This window comes from Phocoena sinus, chromosome 5 (assembly GCF_008692025.1).
Source record: "Phocoena sinus isolate mPhoSin1 chromosome 5, mPhoSin1.pri, whole genome shotgun sequence".
Lineage (NCBI taxonomy): Eukaryota > Metazoa > Chordata > Mammalia > Artiodactyla > Phocoenidae > Phocoena > Phocoena sinus.
Genome location: NC_045767.1, coordinates 17257095 through 17277044, shown reverse-complemented (window position 1 = coordinate 17277044; position 19950 = coordinate 17257095). Strand labels below are relative to the sequence as shown.

The window sequence follows — 19950 nt, the reverse complement described above, 5'->3', positions numbered from 1 at the left end:
ACCTTTTGACCACCTTCACCTAATGCCCCCACCTCCTAACCCCTGTCTCTGGGAACTGCAAAGCTGATCTCCATTTCAATGAGTTGGGTTTTTTAGATTCCAAACACAAGTGAAATCATACAGCATTTGTCTCTATGTCTGACTTATTTCACTCAGCATTATGCCCTCAAGATCCATCCATGCTGCCAGAAATGGCAGAATTTCCTTCTTTTACTATGGCTGAATTATGTGTATATATGCATATCAAAATTTCTTTATCAATTTATCTAAGTCAGTGGACACTTAGGTTGTTTCCCTATTTTCCTTCCTTAGGAATGAAAATACCCTCCAGTAAATTAAAGCATGTGAAAATGTGGAACAGGGTATAAGATACCTCAAACCAGTTAGGGATCAAATTTATATACTCAATAAAAAAAATCTAATAAGTACAATTGATAATTAAAGTCAGGTCAGGAGCTTGGCCAAAATGTAGGGTAAAATTTCCCTCTAAACTTTGACCAAGATATTGTTGTAACTTCATGCTTTTATGCACTGTTTCCCCTTTGCTAAAATATAGCAGGGAATGATGGAATATAAAAACAAAATGAAATAAGAAAAACATAACCAGAGTCAAAAATAAAATAAACATTTCAAAGTATCAGAAACAGAAAAGAAGCATAATGCTGTGAGTGAACCGAAAACTTCAGCTTGTCAAACTTGTCTGCAATGGCAGCCTGGGGATTAGATGGTGGAAGTAAAAGGGGCGAGGTAGTAGTCCTGCCTCTACTAATAGGACTCAGGCTCACTGTATGAAACCAGGGGCTGGAACAGGAGCTTTCCTTATTACTAATGAAAGAAGGAAACAAAAAGCACAGACTACTGCCTAGGGCTATGGCTTTTAAGAAGCAGCAGGGAGGGCAAAAAATCAGCCTCTTTGGAGACAGGAACTGAACCTAAAATGATCATGGGTCAGTGACTAAATCTACAAAATCACTTGTATCGGCTTGGAGTGCGAGCTTCGTATCTCAATTATTGGCCCTCATCCTAGACGGCACTGAGGGTGGGGAGTGGTGGAGGCAATCGGCAATCAGAGCAAGGAGAGCAGAGGTAGAAGTGGTGAACCAAACAGGAGAGTGAAAAAAAAAATTACAAAATTTATAGTGCTCAGAGAGAAAGCAGCAAACTCGACAATCAGAATACGTGTTCATGTCCAAATGAAAGTAACTTATAAAACTGCCAAAGAACGTAAAGAAAATGTAGTTGTGATATTCAGATAAATAAAGGAGGGAATAAAATCCAATTTTTAAAAAAGGAATTACTTAACAAGCAAAGCCACAAATCAAATAAAACAGGAGAGAACCAGAGAAATCTTCCTCATAGGGACTTCCACTGCCAGATAAAATGCAGTAGGTGGCAGCAGCCCAAAACTCCCGCTGCAATAGCTAGAAAAAAAATGTTATCCGTTACAAAATTTACATTTTTAAAGATACGAGAAAGCTGTTGAAGCAAGAGAACAAAATGAATTAGAACTCCAGAGGATGGGAGTTGATCCAAAATGAGCAAAACAAAAACAAAAAACCAAACCACCTGCTGCTTTCTCCTCAGGGGTCATTTGCTGATTTGAGGCATACGGTGATTTTAAGTATGGACTGAGAATCAGGCTTGGGCCACCCTGAGGGACTCTACCAGAGGAATAAAATCAGCACAACTTTCAGAGGTCAGCTATGTCTTTTTCAGAGAAAGTGCAAACCTGAGGTGTCCCTAACAAGAGGCTGATTTTCTCCAAGGTACATTTGCTAAATTCTGGGTTGTATTTAAAAAGCTAGGGAACTAGGATGAGTGTGTCTAAAAGCCAACATGAAATCTCCCATAGTCTGCATGTTGAAGACAAAATTCTGCTAATGGGAGGGTACTTGCTTTAAACACAAAACCCATCCCCTTCAAGACACTTGTTAGAATTTGAAGGTATAAAGGGCAGGAAGTCAAAGGACTAAATAAATATTTCTTGGGGAAGAACTGAATTATCAAGTCCTTTTGGAACTCTCAATCAAAAGCTTAGAAGGTCCACACCAAAATAATAGGAATAAACTAGCAGTCTTACTAAGACTACAAAGGAGCCCCAGCCCACCTCCATCCCTGATTATATCAGCCTCTCAATCTCTCTGCCCAAATGAGAAAAACGAAAACCTTCTCTGATGGAAGATATTATCTGGAGCTCTAGTCATTTAACACACTGTCTGACATACAATCAAAAATTATCAGACAGAAAAAGGGCAGAAATACATGATTGGTAATCTAGAGGAAAGAGACAATAAATACAGACAAATAATCTAGATAATATTGTTAGCATGATATTCATGGGTTAGGAGATTCAACACTGCAAACAGGTCAATTCCCACAAATTCATCTAAAGACTCAATGCAACCCTAATCAAAATCTCAGCCAGAATATTTGTGCACTCAGTCTCTCATGTGGCCTCCACTATACCCTCAAAAGAGAACAAGAGTGAAAAAACAAATAGGGTGTTATGTGTTAGTATTATTTTAAAAATAACTTTGACCTTGCAGGGGTCTACACCGCACTTGGAGAAACACTAAACCATCTATGCCCCACTTGCCTAGATGATATTTTACACTTCGTTCTTCTCAAACCTCCATGATTTCCTTACTCCCCACATTCACTTGCAACTATTGACCTGGTTTCCTAGATAATAAAAAATTATTTAAATACGTATAAGTAACATTTAATATAAAAATGTGTGCACGCACACACACACACACCCTTCTAGGCATATAATTAGAAGAGAACTTCCACAAACTCACTGGAACATCTACTCTCCCAACCCACCTGCACTTTTATCTACATACACTGCCTTCCCTCCTCTAACTATGGATGAACCATCTGTGCTCCTATCCCATCCACTCTAATAACAGATCCTTCCTTATCTTACCTTCTCAATGATTTATTTCCAGCACTTTACCCTTTCTCTCTCAAATCATCAATCTCATCTCTTCTTTATCACCCTCAAACACATATCCTTCTCCAGCTATTATTCAACTTTGCTGCTCCCCTTCTTTACAGCAAAATGCCTCAAAAATTCTGCCGATATTTACTGCCTATTTACTCCTCTCACTTATTCATGATCTTATTATAATCAAGGTTTATTTTCCACTCCACCTATACCCCAAGACCTCCATGTTACTAAAATCAATCCTCAACTCAGCAAATACCTGACTTAGCTTATCACTTCCTCCTCCTAATGACACTGTCTTCACTTTGTCACCTGGCTTTCTGCTCCTTTCATACTAGCTACTTTTTCTTCATACATTCTCAACCTTTGAAGTTGGAGGTACACTAAGGTTCAGATCTTGGATCTTCTCTCTTCTCTATTTACATTCATTCCTTACATAAGCTACTTAATGCTCTTAAATACCACCTATATTCCATTGAAACCGAATTGATATATAGAGACAGCACCTCTCCTTTGAATCTAGCCTTGTAAATCTAATTGCTTACCTACCTTCAGACATCTAATGCTGAACATATGCAAAACGAAACTTCTGACCTCAAACTCCACCTTGCTCCTGTCAGTCTTCTTCTTTTCAGTAAAAGACAACTCCATCTTTACAATTTCTCAAGCCAAGTATCTTAGAACCATCCTTTACTCCTGTTTTTCTCATATTCCACCTTTCAATGTGCTATCAGGTCAATCTTAAAAATAATCAGAATACAACACTTCTCACCACCTCTACCGCTTCACCTTAGTCCAAGTACACTGTCTCTCACCTTGACTGCTGCACTGGCCACTTACTGGTTTCCCTGCTTCCACATTTACCACCCCAGTTCTCAACACAGTAGCTAGTGTGATCCTTTAAAATCATGTCATATGATGTTTCACTACTCTGTTTAAAAGACTTAATGGCTTCTAATCTCCTCAAAGTAAAAATGAATGTCCTTACAATGGCCTCCAAGTCCATACATTATGTGGCTCCTAACTACATCTCGACTTGTCTCATATACTCAACTACTTGCTCACTCTGTTCCAGCCACACAGGCTCCCCCTTGCTTCTCTTGGATAATATTAAGCCAACTCCCACCTCAAGACTTTGCACTTGATATATCCTCAGTCTGGATACTTCCTTCAGGATGCCCTAACCTCCCCTACATAAATAGCAACACTCCTCCCCCAACCTACTCAGCGCATCACTCCTACCATCCTAACTCTGCTTTGATCTTCCACGTAGCACTTATTGCGCAGTGATATGCTATGTATTATATACTATCTTCTTAACTTTTTACTTTTCTACTAACCACCCACCCCAACCCTCAAAATGTAAGCTCCATAAACACAGAGGATGTTTGCCACTTCTTTTTTACTAATACATCTCAGTATTAAGAATGGCATCTGGCGCATTCCTGGTATCTAATACATATTTGATAAATCAATGAATGAACGAATAAACCAAAGTAAAATAGAGAACTCGGAAATACATGCACGTGTGTCTGTGTGTGTGTGTGTGTATCTCACCGCAGTGGTATTACAAATCAATAGTGAAAGATGAGCCATTCAACAAATGCTGCTAGAATAATCAAGTAGAAAAAGGTTTTTAAATATTAAGACCCAAAAAGGCCAAAGTGTAAAGGAAATCATAAAAAGAAAAGATTGAGGGACTTCCCTGGTGGCGAAGTGGTTAAGAATCCACCTGCCAATGCAGGGGACACGGGTTCGATCCCTGGTCCAGGAAGATCCCACACGCCACGGAGCAACCAAGCCCGTGCGCCACAACTACTGAGCCTGCGCTCGAGAGCCCACGGGCCACAACTACTGAGCCATGTGCCACAACTACTGAAGCCGGCGCGCCTAGAGCCCGTGCTCTGCAACAAGAGAAGCCACCACAATGAGAAGCCCATGCACCACAACAAAGAGTAGCCCTCTCTCGCTGCAACTAGAGAAAGCCCACAGGCAGCAGTGAAGACCCAACGCAGCCAAAATAAATAAATTTATAAATGAATAAATTATTAAAGTTATGAGAACTAAAACAATTTTAAAAAAGAAAAGATTGATATATTTGACTCTATTCTTTTTTGTACATTTCAAAACAAAAATTTCACAAGCAAAATGATGAGCCACAGGATCAAGGATATTTAAAATAAGGTACCATTTCACATGCACTTTCCAGGACATAAAGAACTCTGACATTATGGCAAGTATTCGTGACCTAGTAGAGTAATGGAAACTCAAATTACACAGTACTACAAGAGGATACACTGATGTAATTTTAAAGGGTAGTTGGTACTATCTCCTCAGAGTTGAAGATGGATATACACACCTTATGATCCAAAATTTCACTTCTAAGTATTCAACCTCGAATCACCCTTCACTATTTTATTCCTAGTATATGCACACCAGAGTACCCAAGAATGTTCGTAACTGTTTTGTAAAGTTGAAAAAGTTGAATACATCTTAAATGAGTATCAACATGACAACAAATGAATTATAGTATAAAGAATGAAATTATATACCATATGGTAAAGTGAATCATGTAGATCCACATATAAAAACTTGGCTAAACATAAAAAAAAATGTTACACAGAAAATGTTGCAGAATAGTGCCAGCAACACAGTACTGTTTATACAGAACAATGGTTTCCACATTGTAGTCTGGGGATCTCTTGGAGTCCCCTATTCAGTGTCATAATAAAACTAAGATGTCATTTGCCTTTTTCATTCTTGTTCTCTCTCAAGGATAAAGTGGAGTTTTCTAGAGACTGCATGCAGAAACAGAACCACGATAATCCAGCTGTCTTTTATTAAGCCTAATATTAAAAAGATTTGCAAAACAATGTAAAACAACACCACTCTCTAAGTGGTTTTTTTTGGTCTTGGACAGTATAGTTATTCTTTCATTAAAATGTTATTTATGTTAATAGATAAAGATTTATTATTAAATATATTAATACATATTTAAATATCAGTTTAAATTTTAAATAAGCAAATATTTATAAATACAACCCACATAAACAAATTCTTTGGTGTGTGCAATAATCTTCAAGAGTATAAAGGGGAGCTAGAATAAAAAAGTTTGAGAATTGCTGATGTGGAATCAAAAATGTACAGAACTAGAGCATGTAACAAGTATGTGTATATACATATATATCTCCCTATATATATATATATATATATATATCTCCCTAGATATATATACACATATATATGTGTATATACATATATATCTCCCTATGTATATAAACTGGTCAAACTACATAGGCATAAAAAGTAAACTCACAGGAGGGGTCACCTATGGAGTATGAGTAGATCAGACTTAACGGGATACCTGGGTGGCTTCAAATGTGGATTATTTTTTCTTTAAAACAGAAACAGGAAACCCAGATTTAGAGCAAATATGGCAAAATGAGGAAGTACATGCATCTTTGTTTTTCAATTTTATTAACTTTCCTGTATAACTGAACCTTTGGCGGTAGGAGCAAGCTATCATTTCCTCTGTAAATTTATTTTCTACAATTTCTTCCCCTTTAGTACCATTATTTTTTCCCTTTAAATTCCTGTGAAGGTCTCTGTTTGCAAGTTGCTTCTCTCCCTGAAGTAGCAATTTAACAAACATATTAGCTGAGATTTAAGCTACAAAAGTTTTTTCTCCTTTCTAAGTGAATATGAAATTTAAATGACAATGGCTGAAAGAATGATAAGAATTCTACAGATGAAACTATGGATTTATGACCTCATATGATTCACGTCACATAACATAAATCTGATGCTATTAAAAAGATTTTCCACTGATAAAAAAATTTCAATATGAATTGTTGACACTAATGAAATCATCAAAAATACTGATGATACTTTTCATCTATAACTATATAATCTATATGTATAGTATTATTCCACAGGAAAATAGAATATTTCAAAGCTGAATATGGTTGAGCAATACAAATTATCAATGTGACAAAATTATAACGTTTTAAAGTAAAATATAGTTACTCATTAATTCAGGAAATACTTAGTCTCTGCTATATTCTAAGCCCTGGAGATATGAAGTCACAAGATAGACAAGTACTCTGCTCATTCCAGAAGGTAGACAGAAAGTCAAAGTGAAAAAATGCACAAAATAATTTCCAATCATGATAGACACTGAAAATTAAGAAATAAAGAAAACAAAGTGGGATGTTGTGATTTAAGAAAATGACCGGGTGGGGAGACTTGTAAAGATTCAGTGGAGAAGGGAAGATCTCAGAGGAGGTAACATTAAAGCTGGTACACTAAGTGATACCAGAGCAAGTAGCCATACAAAAATCTGTTGGCCAGAATGTGACCTATTTCAGAACAATAATAAGAACAATGTGGATGAAGAACCAATGAACAAGGCTGAAAACAGTACAGGCTGAAGTCAAAGGCTAGGTAAGGGCTAGACCATGTAAAGCTTAGATTTTATTCTGAAGGTAGTGAGAAGCTATCTGCAGGTTTTAAGCAGAGAGTTAACAAGATCTGATTATCCTTAACTGCTTTGTGAAGATAAGAGGGACAACAATAGCAAGAAGACGACCAGACCAGTTAGGACACCACTGAAAGGGATAATGGGAGTTGCAGCAATGGAGATGAAGAAAAGTTGAGGTATTTGTTTTATCTTGGAAACAGAACAAAAGTACCTGATGGATTGAGTGTAGGGGGTGAGTGAAATTGAAGAATCATTGAGGACTCCTAGATTTTTGATGAAAATTAACAATTTCCTATTTGAAATGTTATTTCCTTAATTTTTGTATTGTTAGCTATTTCCACAACAGTGATATACCACAACCACCCCAAAACGCAGTGGCTTGAAATAACAATCATTTATACTTCTGTGTCTATGAGTTCGTTGTACTCCAGGCGTGGAGTCAAGCTTCCGGTTGGGTCTGGTTTACTCCACATCTCCCTCATCCTCTTTGGACCAACAAGCTCGCCAGAACATGTTCTTCTGAAGGTAATGAGACACAAAAAGGACAAGCCCAATCACTCACGCACATGTTAAAAGCCTCTGTTTGGGTAATGTCTACTAACATCCCACTGGCCAAAGCAAATCACATGGCTGAGCCGAAATCAAAAGGCAGAGAAGTACGCTTCTCCTCTAGCAGAAGGACTGCAATGTCACATGGCAAAGACCAAGGATACATGGAGAGAAGAAGAACAAAAGCAAATAATTCAATCCACACCAGTGTCTATATATTCAAATCATGAGTCACAACTGTAAAAGGTCACCAGTTTTTGGAATGTTCCAAATCATTTCTCAAGATAACCACAAGTAAGATATAATTAGTTCTCTTAATTAATACCTATTTTTATTAAGTAATTACATGAACATTTTCAAATTCTACTTTATTACCAAAGACTATATTTAGCTACACTACATGTGTTATAGAAAAAAAAATGACATTAGGCATATTTCTGAGATTAAGATAACATGAAAGAAAGAAACTGGTTTGAAATTTAAAACAATTGTATAGTATGGTCAAAGACATCACTAGAACAACTAGACAGTAAAGACAGGCAATCAATCAGAATACACGTCAAAGATTTTTTTTAAGGGGAGAAAAATAAGTATTTACTTATTTTACTTTATAAAATCAAACCATTTCATTGTATAGAAGCCATTATACTTTACAGATATTTCCTAAAAAGCAAAACTGCTAAAAGCAAAATTGCTAAAAACAAAGTTAAGGGCTAAAAAACAAACTAAAAAAAAATCTACAAAATATATAACAAACAAAAGGTCCATATCCTTACTATGTATATCAAGTTCTTACTAAACACTAAGAAAAATAAGACTATTCTTATCCACATCTCTTGTCGACTTTAACATTGTCTCATATGCTTAAAAATATTTCTTGAAAGAATAAATGAGCTTAATGTGTTCTGGTGAAGTTTGGAAACATGATACATACTTTAGATGGAAGAGAACCAAATTATGAAGAGCTTTTAAAGCCAAGCAGAGAAATTTAAATTTGTTGTAGAGGTTATCACAGGCTCAGAGGAATGACCTAAAGAAAGCACTGTTTTACTACGGTTAATTGGCCAACTGTTACCAAAATGAATTACATATAGAGAGGCTAAGGTTAAGTAAAGCACCCAGGAGGTGTTGAACAAAAATTCTAGATTAGGGGAAAAGAATTCAAGAACCATTCCAAGAAAAAGATTAAATACCATAGAATAGAGAAATATAATAGAAAATAATCAAAGAAAACTCTAGAATCTAGCCTGGGCAGTGCTTCTCAAACTTCAATGTGCACAGAATTCACTTAGGTATCTTGTTAAAAGGCAGATTCAGTTCAGTGGATTCAAGATTCTGCATTTATAATAACCTCCCAGGTGGTGCCACTATTGTTGATCTTAAGATCATACTTTTAAGTAGAAAGGGTCTAGGAAATAAGAGTAATTATGGAACAACTTAGATAAGAGAGTCAGTTTTCCCAGACCCCAAGACAACGATCAAGCCTCATATTACATGCTTTCTTATCAGCCTGTGTCCCTCCTTCTTAGCACTTACCAAAGCTCCATTTTTACATTTATTTTTGTGATTGTTTGTTCAATGTATTTCCCCCCACTGAGCTCAGTGTCCTGTTTGGCTCACCACTTTAGTCCTGTTATCTGGACATTAGCACACATCTGGCGCATAGCAGGTGCTGATTATTTGTTTAAGAAATGAATGCGGCTTCCCTGGTGGCGCAGTGGTTAAGAATCTGCCTGCCAATGCAGAGGACACGGGTTCGAGCCCTGATCCAGGAAGATCCCACATGCTGCAGGGCAACTAAGCCCGTGTGCTACAACTACTGAGCCTGTGCTCTAGAGCCTGCGAGGCACAACTACTGAGCCCGCGTGCCACAGCTCCTGAAGCCCACATGCCTAGAGCCCATGCTCCGTAATAAGAGAAGCCACAGCAACGAGAAGCCCGCGCACCGCAACGAAGAGTAGCCCCCGCTCACTGCAACTAGAGAAAGCCGCGCACAGCAACAAGGAACCAAAGTAGCCGAAAATAAATAAATAAAATAATAAATGAATTTATATATAAAAAAAGAAATGAATGAATGAGTCAACAAAGAGAAATGCTAAAAGAGACGCTGGATTGAACAGAGGAAGGTGACAGACACTCCAGTGAAAAGATATATGTTGATCAGAATGAAGACAAAGGCTCTTGATGTAGATCTGATTGCTATCACATTAGACATGAGCATTGTAAGTAAATAAATGTAAGTAAATAAAATTTACTTACATTTATTTGTAAGTAAATAATTTGTAAGTAAATTTGTAAGTAAATAAAATTACTGAAGGAGTGTATATACAAAGAGAGAAGATCTAAGGAAGCTTTGTTGGACAAACGGCCAGAGAGAACCTAGAGGAAGGGCCACCAAAGAATACAGTCAGACAGGAGATTCTGAATGCAAGAAAGCACAAATAATGAAGAAAGTCCTAACATATATCATCTAAGGCTAAAGATCAACTGAGTAGTGGATTCAGAAGCTATTATGCTTAAACATCTTTCTGTGAACATGTAGACGTAGAAGTCAGATTTTAGTACGCTAAGATAAAATGAGGTGATAGGGAAGAAGTAGTAGTACTTGCATGTACAAATTCAAGATAATATAATAGCAAATTTGGGGGGGAGATAAAAATTATAGTATTTCTCTACTCAGAGAAATAGAAAACATGTTCACGTTTGCAAATGCCCACAGGAGCCAGGCTGGCATATATAAACAAACGAAGTAGTCTTGGGATAGAATAATAGAGAGTGGAGGAGACGGAATCAAATTAGAATGTGTAGGCCCCACATAAAGACAGCAGCTGACACAGTGCCACCAGATTATTGCTTCAAAAAAAATGAAAATCTAATACCGTCAAAATTTCCAATTTTTTTTTCAAGAAAACCCCCAAATCTGGATAGATGTGTGAAATTTCCTGAAGTGGATAAAAAATATATTCAACCTATAGGGCACTACTTTACTCTTTCTGATCCAAAATAAAGTCTGAGTTATCAAGAAGTAAATAAAAAAATGGCCAAGCAGAATTAAGAACGTGGCTGATGTTAAACAGTATAAATACGGAGCAATATGTTATGCCACTACAGAACTGATTAAATGTTGAGGACTAGTTCAGCAAATGATAAAGGTACCAGGAACCAAAGGAAGCAGCACTTAGACATGAAGTATAAAAGAGAGAGAAAGGCTAGGGTAAAAGGAAAAGATTTTAGGAAGGGAAAGTGCAAGGGTTTGAATGCATGGAAGTCCATATCAAAGTCAAAATAACATAAGAGCTGGAAGCAACAGACAACTCAGTGGAAACTGACACTATTACACTAAAAGAAATGTAGAATTTTGATTATGAAAATTATATTTTCATTTATTTTATTCAAAATGTGAACTGTAAAGACACCTTTACAAGACCTTTTAATCCGACAATGTTTAAGAATAGATAATGATGGTTATCTTAAATAGTCTTAGATATTCAAGACAGATAATGGAAAGGAAATATTTTGCCTTGAAAATACCCCACAACTGAGGGTAAGAAGGAAGCACATGTTCCAGTCCCATTCTGTTCTTTGCCCCTTTGTTGAGTTTGCCAAAAATACTTGGAGTATACTCTTAATACTACAGTTAAGACAGAAGACAGACATCTGGCCACGTAAAACTATCTGGACCAATCCACATTCATACATGCTGAAGAGCAGACAGCAGGTTAATAAATTAATAATCACTGTACCAGTCTGGTCTGCATTTAAAACTGACCTAAATGATATAACATTTCAATTTCCTTTCTTATGCAAGCACTTCAGCTGTCTTTCAATCAGGTTCAAGCACATTCTAGATAGGTAAGTAGTATTATTCACTCCTTCAAATGATAATCATTTAGCACTTACGACATGCAAAGTGCTGTTCAAAGCGCTATGGTAAGCATAAAATATTAATCAGTCATGAATAATGTCACGAAGAAACATATGCCTAATAGAGGAGATTACAGAACATGTACGCATAAATAATTACAAAAGAAGTTAAAAATCTAAAGAGATACCAGTGAAGAACTATAAAATGTTCAAGAGGGAGATAAAAAGATTAGAAAGAAAATTTCGCCATTCAAGGATTCTTTTTCTTTTTTTTTTGCAGTACGCGGGCCTCTCACTGTTGTGGCCTCTCTCCCGTTGCGGAGCACAGGCTCCGGACGCGCAGGCTCAGCGGCCATGGCTCACGGGCCCAGCCGCTCCTCGACATGTGGGATCTTCCCGGACCGGGTAATGAACCCGTGTCCCCTGCATCGGTAGGCGGACTCTCAACCACTGCGCCACCAGGGAAGCCCAAGGATTCTTATTCAACATAAAAACAAAGGTCACAGTCCAGTCTTCCAACTCCCAATCCTTTTCTAACAAGCCATTGTTGTCTTTCACCACTTCTCACACGACTTTTCTACTAAACTCTCAAAGTTTAGAGTCATTCATCCTTAATTCTTCATCATGATTTTATTCCATTTACACTTAATTTGTGGTACCACTGAAGATGTTTAATTAATTCCTATCAACATTACACAGAACAAAATCTTTTTACTCGACTCAGAAAAATTGACATCACACACAGAACTGACTCACACCTGGCCTTGCAGATTGTGAACCAGAAATAAGAGAATGATATCCACTAGGAACAAAGCTTTGTACTTCCATTCCACATCCATCTAACTCTCCAAAAAAGACCCTTGGGGGTTCAAGGACCATGATAGTAAAGTTCAGAAAGAAGTTTCTGGTTGAAAAAATAACCATCTTCAGTTGTGCTTCTAAACCAATCACAGGATCTAAAACCACTAGCCCCTCCCTCATTCCATAACTTAGGTGCCTTGATCCTTCTGTCAAAAACAACTGGAATTTGTTTTACAGTTAGAGGCCTACTAGGAAACTCTACCTCTAACATTAACTCTAGAAAAGACAATTCAACACAAAAGGCAAAGTTTTGCAATAAAAGCCTGAAGTGGGAGGCAGAATGAAAGAAATCAGCATTTGGTTCTCAAAACAAGTAAAAATGTAATTGTCATCAACTTAGTTCCACCAACAGAAACAGAGAAAATATATATATTCTAAATGTAGTAACAATGGCTTTTCACTTTAACCAGCGAAGAAAAATGGAAAAGAACAAAAATAAGAAATTAATGTGTCTTCATTCATCATTCTCTTCAACAGATGATCTAATTCCATTCGTGTTAAAATGTTCATGTGCTGCATCTACAGCAAGTATCTATATATTGATACCCGAAGTATCAATATTATTTCTTTTTATAGAAATAAGATAAATATTAGCGTAAGAACTTAAAGCTCCATGAAGACAGGATATTTTGTCTGTTCGGTTCACTGATTTATCCACATTTGAATTCCACGTAACACACAGACAGTTCTCAATAAATATCTCCAGCTGAACTGTGCTTAAAACACAAAAGGCTCTCAATAAACATTTGCTGTAAGAATGAATGGATAGATGTCAGAAGAAATTTCTTGACAACTAAATCTCAGAATCAACAGACTATACTCTACCATGTCAGAAGAAAAAGAAGTAGCAATATTTAACATGAAGTTTAAGATTAACATAAAGTTCCTTTCAGCCTTTAATTATCGTGAAGAAAATATGATTTCAAAAAACTGGTAATTAACAAGTTACCACTTAGCTATGTGACTTCATGTAAGAAGTTAGCTTGCAGCACTACATACTGTATCTAGTATCATTAAGGGTAAAAAAAATAGGGATAAAAAATTAGGAAGTAAAACTGAAGAAAAGCAGATAAAAAGCATTAATTACTGAATCACTCTGAAATTTCCCCAACTTTGTGGATCTGTGAAGAACTAAGATTTACCTTTATCAATTTTCTATTTTTATTAAATTGTTTCACACATGAATATATGAAGCCATCAATATTATCAAGTGTTAGATGTTAAGAAAGTAACAATACACAAACTGGTTTGGGAGGTTGTTTTTGTCAAAAATGAAAAAAAAATACTTTTCTTTGTTTATATTTCATCTCCCATCATGTTATAATTACCTCCAGCTCTGTCTCCCTCAAAATATTGCAACTCTTTGAAAATAATTATCTTTTGCTCCATTGTCTACTTGTTGAATTACATCTAACCCTGCCTAAATAAAATTCCTATCAAAAATACATTCCTGGGCTTCCCTGGTGGCACAGTGGTTGAGAATCTGCCTGCTGATGCAGGGGACACGGGTTCGAGCCCTGGTCTGGGAAGATCCCACATGCCGCGGAGCAACTAGGCCCGTGAGCCACAACTACTGAGCCTGCGCATCTGGAGCCTGTGCTCCTCAACAAGAGAGGCCGCGACAGTGAGAGGCCCGCGCACCGCGATGAAGAGTGGCCCCCACTCGCCGCAATTGGAGAAAGCCCTCGCACAGAAACGAAGACCCAACACAACCAAAAATAAATAAATAAATTTATAAAAAAAAAAAAAAAATACATTCCTATAAAACTCTCTAAAGGACTTATCTAACAAGTCAATCAGTCACTAATAAAACCCACAATGAAATATTAACTATTTGTCCAAAAGCAGAGGCCTAGATCATCTAATGCCATAGACTATGTAAAAATATTTCTTTTTAACTTTTAATTGTGATCTCATGACCGCATTCGACTATGGTTATCTTACTGCTTCGCAGTCTTGAAGGAAATGTAGCTCTGTGAATTATCAGAAACAGCTTTTCCAATATCAAAGTTACCTAATTTATTTAATGATTCATTACTTTAATGAAAAAGAAAGTGACCCAAGTTTTTGAAAGATCCAGTGGAAGATTAATAAGAGCACCAAAATGGTCCAAGTGGAAAGACTAGGCTTTCCCTAACCAAGTACAGACTGGGAATACAAAGTGATTAGCTCCTTCTGTCAATCAGAAAATCAAAATTAATAAAAATCAATTTACACACAGCTCTATTTGCTTCTTATTCCCCTTCAATGAGTAACTAAAATTCACACAGGAAAAAAAATTACAGAAAATCCATCTGAGTAGAAGGATCTTTTTCAAGAAAATCTGATACTATAGAGAAAGATTTGCTTAGAATCAGAATATATCAAAAATATAGTTATCAGACTTGATTTTAAATATTTAAAGGTATTAGAAATTTACATAGCTAATTCCAATAAGACAAATTGCATAATTACATAATTTAGTTAGACTAAGTTCAACTTAGACTATAAGCTCTTTGAAACATTTTCTAAGGTGTCAATAAATGCAGTTTATGAAAGTACTTATAAGAAATGAAAACTCAGCTCTTCAACTAGTGATAGTATCTCCAGAAAAAGCAGTAAGAGGAAAAGAGCTGTTTATGTACAGAGACTTAAGTCTCTTAAAAGTTAAGTTTAATATTAAAGACTGCATTATTGATTCCATACACAGTGATTCCATATTGAACACTGTCCATCAAACCTGGCATCTCATACTTGTGATACAGGTATTGCCTAACCTATTTCCTCATTAATTTAAGAATGACATAACAATTCTAACGCTGATTTTGATGACTCACAGCAAAAGATAACAGATTTGCCCTGAGTTTTACTGGACGGCACTTACACATTAAAAAGTCTGCAAGAATACCACACCTCTCAAATTAAGTTTCTTCAGTGCTTCACATTCTGTTATTAAACAAGTAAAAGATATACTTTTAATCCATATCCTTACAATACAAAGTTTAAATTTTATTTCCTTCAACAAAGTAAACAGGTGTATTCATAACCACAGATTATCCCCAAATATACAGCGGTAGTAAAAGCACTGGCAAAGTTAAGAAACAAACACAAAAAAACTAAAAAAAACTTTAATTTTTGCACAGAAACCAGAACACCATGACATACTTATTGTTACCTTTTAAATGCTTCAGCTGGGTTTCTCTCACATTCCCCGGGCTGTAGGAGGCTTTGAACTGCTGGATCCCTTAGCTTGTCCTCATATCCTTGGAGAAGTCCACTGCGGCAGATCTGGGCAACCAGACCTCTAATAAACCCTCCAACACACAAAGTATCAGAGTCCTGGGCTTTGCAGAAATGAAAGGCCAAAGCCTGGCGATGTAAACCTCTCTGCAAGCTTGTAGGTGAACTTGGCCACAAGAGCTCAGTGCATAAGGCTGTCTTGCCACTGCCAGGCCCTCCTACCAATAACACACCCCAGGCAGCTCCTTTTCCAGAGACAACACTAGCATTATTCCCAGAATTCACTACAAGGGGTGGCGTGTTGACAGCACTGTTGCAGCAGTTAGTTTTCTCCTGGAGGCAATGCTGAAGCTTGTGGAAAACCCACTCCCTACAGTAAAACTGCTTCCCCTGCAGTAAACTCGTTTGAGCCATTTTGCAGACTTTTTCTTCCCAAGGATTAGTCATAATAGGTTTCTTAGCGTCAACATTTGCTAGAATTTGGGTACATCAACACAGGTCTTTACATCCATTAGGACGTAACTTGCATATTAAGTTGACTTTGAATGACAGAGTAACCAGTTACAGTAAAATTCAACAGCCACATAGTCCATCTGCCAACAGAATGTGCATGACTTTATCTGGCTCTTTATTCCTGATCATCAGCAGAGAATATATTAGTTTATATGAATTGTTGAACTGATGGAAAACTGCCTGGTTCCGAACCTTGGCCAACACTTTTCCTATATCTTGATGGGTCGCAAAACTCCATGGTTACATCTGGAGTTTATGTGATTGTGGATGTTTCAAGTATGCAGATGAGACAATACATCTGGAAAACTGAAGAGAAAGCCCAATCTTTCAATTTGTACAAAATGCTTTTCCAGATCGCAAGCGTTAAGTCTGTATCTGAAAATTAGATGCAGAAAAGGTGTCCGTTATAGTAAATGCTACCAAAGAGATTACATTTATACAGTAGATTGTTAGTGCTCTCCTTGTTGAAAGATAGTCACTCAAAGTACTAGACCCTGCCAGTTTTAAGTATATGGGCAACTGCCAGGGAGGGAACTGTTTCAGATTACTGTCTCTTATGTGGCAAAAATGGCAAACCACTGTTAACACCTCCTTAATTCAAAGCATTCATAAAATGCATTTTTCGAGATAGATTCTTAATGAACCTGTTCACAGGCTTCTCGGTTTAAGATGTCCAGGTAATCAATAATTCCCACCAGTAACTAAAATAAAACAAAAATATCTCAGTGCAAAATATCACATGCTAAAAGCTTACTTATCAAAAAATACAATTTACCAGTTACAGTAATCTCAAAAATCCATTCACCTCATCTTTGGCAGTTTCAAAAAGTTGGACAACTACCCCAAAATCATAACTACATTTTCCTTTCTGTATTTTTCTGCCTCTATAGTTAGGCTTCCCAAACTGCTACATTTTAATCAAGTTACCCTGGATTTTTAAAACCTCACTGTAGAAAGGAGAAAAAAAAAAAAAAGACTTTAGGCACATGCAGTAACATCCTTAACTCTAGCCAACAAGGTCTTTCCAACCAGCTTGGTAGAACAGCGCCAGTTCAGGAAGCTCCATTAACTTGCACAGCCCAGCCAGTCAAGGACTCTGTTTACGCGACTAGCCACACTTCTTTGTTGATAGTTTGCAAAAAACCTAGGGGATGATTATCAGGGTTGTGGCTAGATGGGAATGGATTGGAAAGAAAAAAAGGCGGGTGAGCTTACATGAAAGATAAATCCAAACACACGTATACTATGGGAATCCTTCCTTCCTCTGAGCCGAAGGGGGGAACGTTTCGGAGGGGGGTTAGGAATGAAATCTACTACTGTGGCAGGAGAAAAGGCTGCATGCCCTCCAGGCAGGAAAGGGATAAGAAGCAGAGGGCTTCAGGACTGGTGGGTGTTCGCCTACAGTTCCGGCCTCTAGTTTCAGCTGATAGACAAAAGGAACTCCGGGATTCCCAGCGACGGGAACCACCTTTGGTTTCAACAGCCCCAAGGAGCCACAGGGGGGCCACCTTGGAGAGGCCACGGACGGAGGTGCAGCCTCCACACCGAGGTCTTCCTTCCAGAAGGCTGGGAACGCCTCGACACCCCGCCCCGCCCCGAGATCGGGGTGTGTCTTTTGAAGGGGGAGGGGGTGCCCGACGTCCTTGCCAATCCTTGAGGAGGGGTCGCCTCCGGTCGGCGTCCAGCTCCGCGCCCCTACCCCGGGCGCCGCTCCCGCCCCCGCCCGGCCCGCGGCGGAACGACTGGAGAAGTCGGGTCTGGGGCCGGAGGCTGGACAGGGTGTCTGGGTGGGTGGGTCAGGTCGTAGCCCCAGGCACATGCCCCCAAGAATCCGACCTGAGCGTGGGGCCTCGCTTCCACCGCCGCCGCCGCCGCCGCCGCCCCTCGGTTACCTCGGTCCCGGCCGCCGCCACCGCCGCCGCCGCCGCCGCCGAGGACTCTCAGCTTCAGACACTTGCTTCGCTGAGAAGCCGCCGCCGCCGCCAGCGCTCCCCAGACTCCAGCTGCAGCCGCTTCCTCCGCCCGGCCCGGAGCACGCTCCGGGATCCAGATCCTCCTCTTGGCCCCCGGCAACTGCCAGTTCCAGCTGCCCCAGCAGCCTTGGCTGTGCTCCTCCCAGCCCCCAATGGCCAACCGCCGCTGCCGCCGCCGCCGCCGCCGTCGTCGTCAGGGCAGTGACTGTCTCAGGCAGCCCCGGACCGGCCGGCTCCGCCCCGCCCAGCAGCCCCGCCCCTTCGGCACAAGCCCCGCCCCTCCCGGCCAACAGGCCTTTCTTCGGCCGCCGGCTCCGCCCCCTTGCCTCGCCCCTCCCCCCACCGCGCCGTCCAGTCGCCGCCCGTGCCTGGGCGTGTGCAGCCGCCTGGGACCCGCTGCCTGCGCCGCGGGGAGACCTTTCTGGGGGCCGCCTCGGGGCTCCGCCTTTCTCGGGGACAGGGCGGAGAAGGGGGCGGGGGCTGCGTTCTTGCGTCCCCGAGCTCACGCGAGTCGCTGCCCCCCCTCTTCACCACTCGGCCCCGAGCCTTCCTTTGTCTTCCAGGCTGAGGGACTCCGCTGGCTTTGGGGGCCGTGTCCGATGCTAGCAGGGGCAGTTGAGCTGGGAGAGTTGCCCCTTGCCACTCCCTTAACCCTCTTGTCCCCAAAGGCCACAACAGGCCCGTTGTATTCCTGTCATCCGGGTCCCCTTTCAATCTATTAAATTCCGGTGATGCTTTAACTTTCTCAGTCTGGGGCTAAGAGAAGCAAGTAAAGACCGGGTAGAAGGTTGTAAAACTAAAAATCGTAGGGGTGTGGGGCGATGTTCCCACCTGCCTCATGTGAAGGACATGGCCAGATGGAGGTTGAAAGCAATCACGATTGGGTCTCAGGCCCCTGCCCTTCTGGACCGATTGATTACCCACACGAGGCCACTATATGAGAAAAAGACCATGGTCGAGGTCAGAATGCAGAATAACATGAACTGCCCTAGAGGACCTGACCACGGGGCAGTTACTTTTGAACTAGACAAGCCAGTTGTTTGCATTCACGTGGACCTGGATTAGATTCCAAATTTCTGCTGGGAAAGTACTGTCAACTGATGGAGGAGGAAATGTATCTTTATTATTTTATTATTTATGCTAAAACCATGAGCGTTCCCCCCATTCTCCATTAATTTAAATGTGCTTATTTCTCAGATGTTGAGCCAGTCTCCCATCTGTTTTTAGGAATTCCAAAGTTTAGCTCTCACTCTTAACTAGAAAAATGGATTGTGCTTGTGCTTACTCTTCCATTCTGTTTATTCCCTGGCTATCCATGGCATTTGAGGTTTGTTGATCTTAATCTTTAACTTTAACACATTTGTTGCAAATTCTGAGGTTCTTTTCCAAAACACAAGCAAAAAAGGCAGAAGAATATAAATCCTCAAGAATTAGAGTGATGAAAATTGATTTTTAAAAAGATACAATTTTGATATTAGTTTGCTTAAGCAATTTTAATTACCACTTAACTTGTTTGCCATACATTATTGTCATTGGAAAAG

At 39.3% G+C, this 19950-nt stretch overlaps 1 protein-coding gene across 5 annotated transcripts in view; it reads right to left on the bottom strand.

The window, feature by feature from the left end:
- Positions 1-18621, bottom strand: part of ANKRD50 (ankyrin repeat domain 50) — a 43645-nt gene extending 25024 nt beyond the window's left edge. Inside the window, exons 1-2 of one of the 5 annotated variants that reach the window (XM_032632749.1) lie at positions 18329-18621; positions 15859-16811 (exon numbers count right to left, since the gene is read on the bottom strand). In XM_032632749.1, coding sequence (XP_032488640.1) covers positions 15859-16370 — 512 coding nt within the window. In that variant the 5' untranslated portion in view covers positions 16371-16811; positions 18329-18621. The other 4 variants (XM_032632751.1, XM_032632750.1, XM_032632748.1 and 1 more) reach the window with 4 other exon arrangements.
- Positions 18622-19950: the final 1329 nt, after the last annotated feature.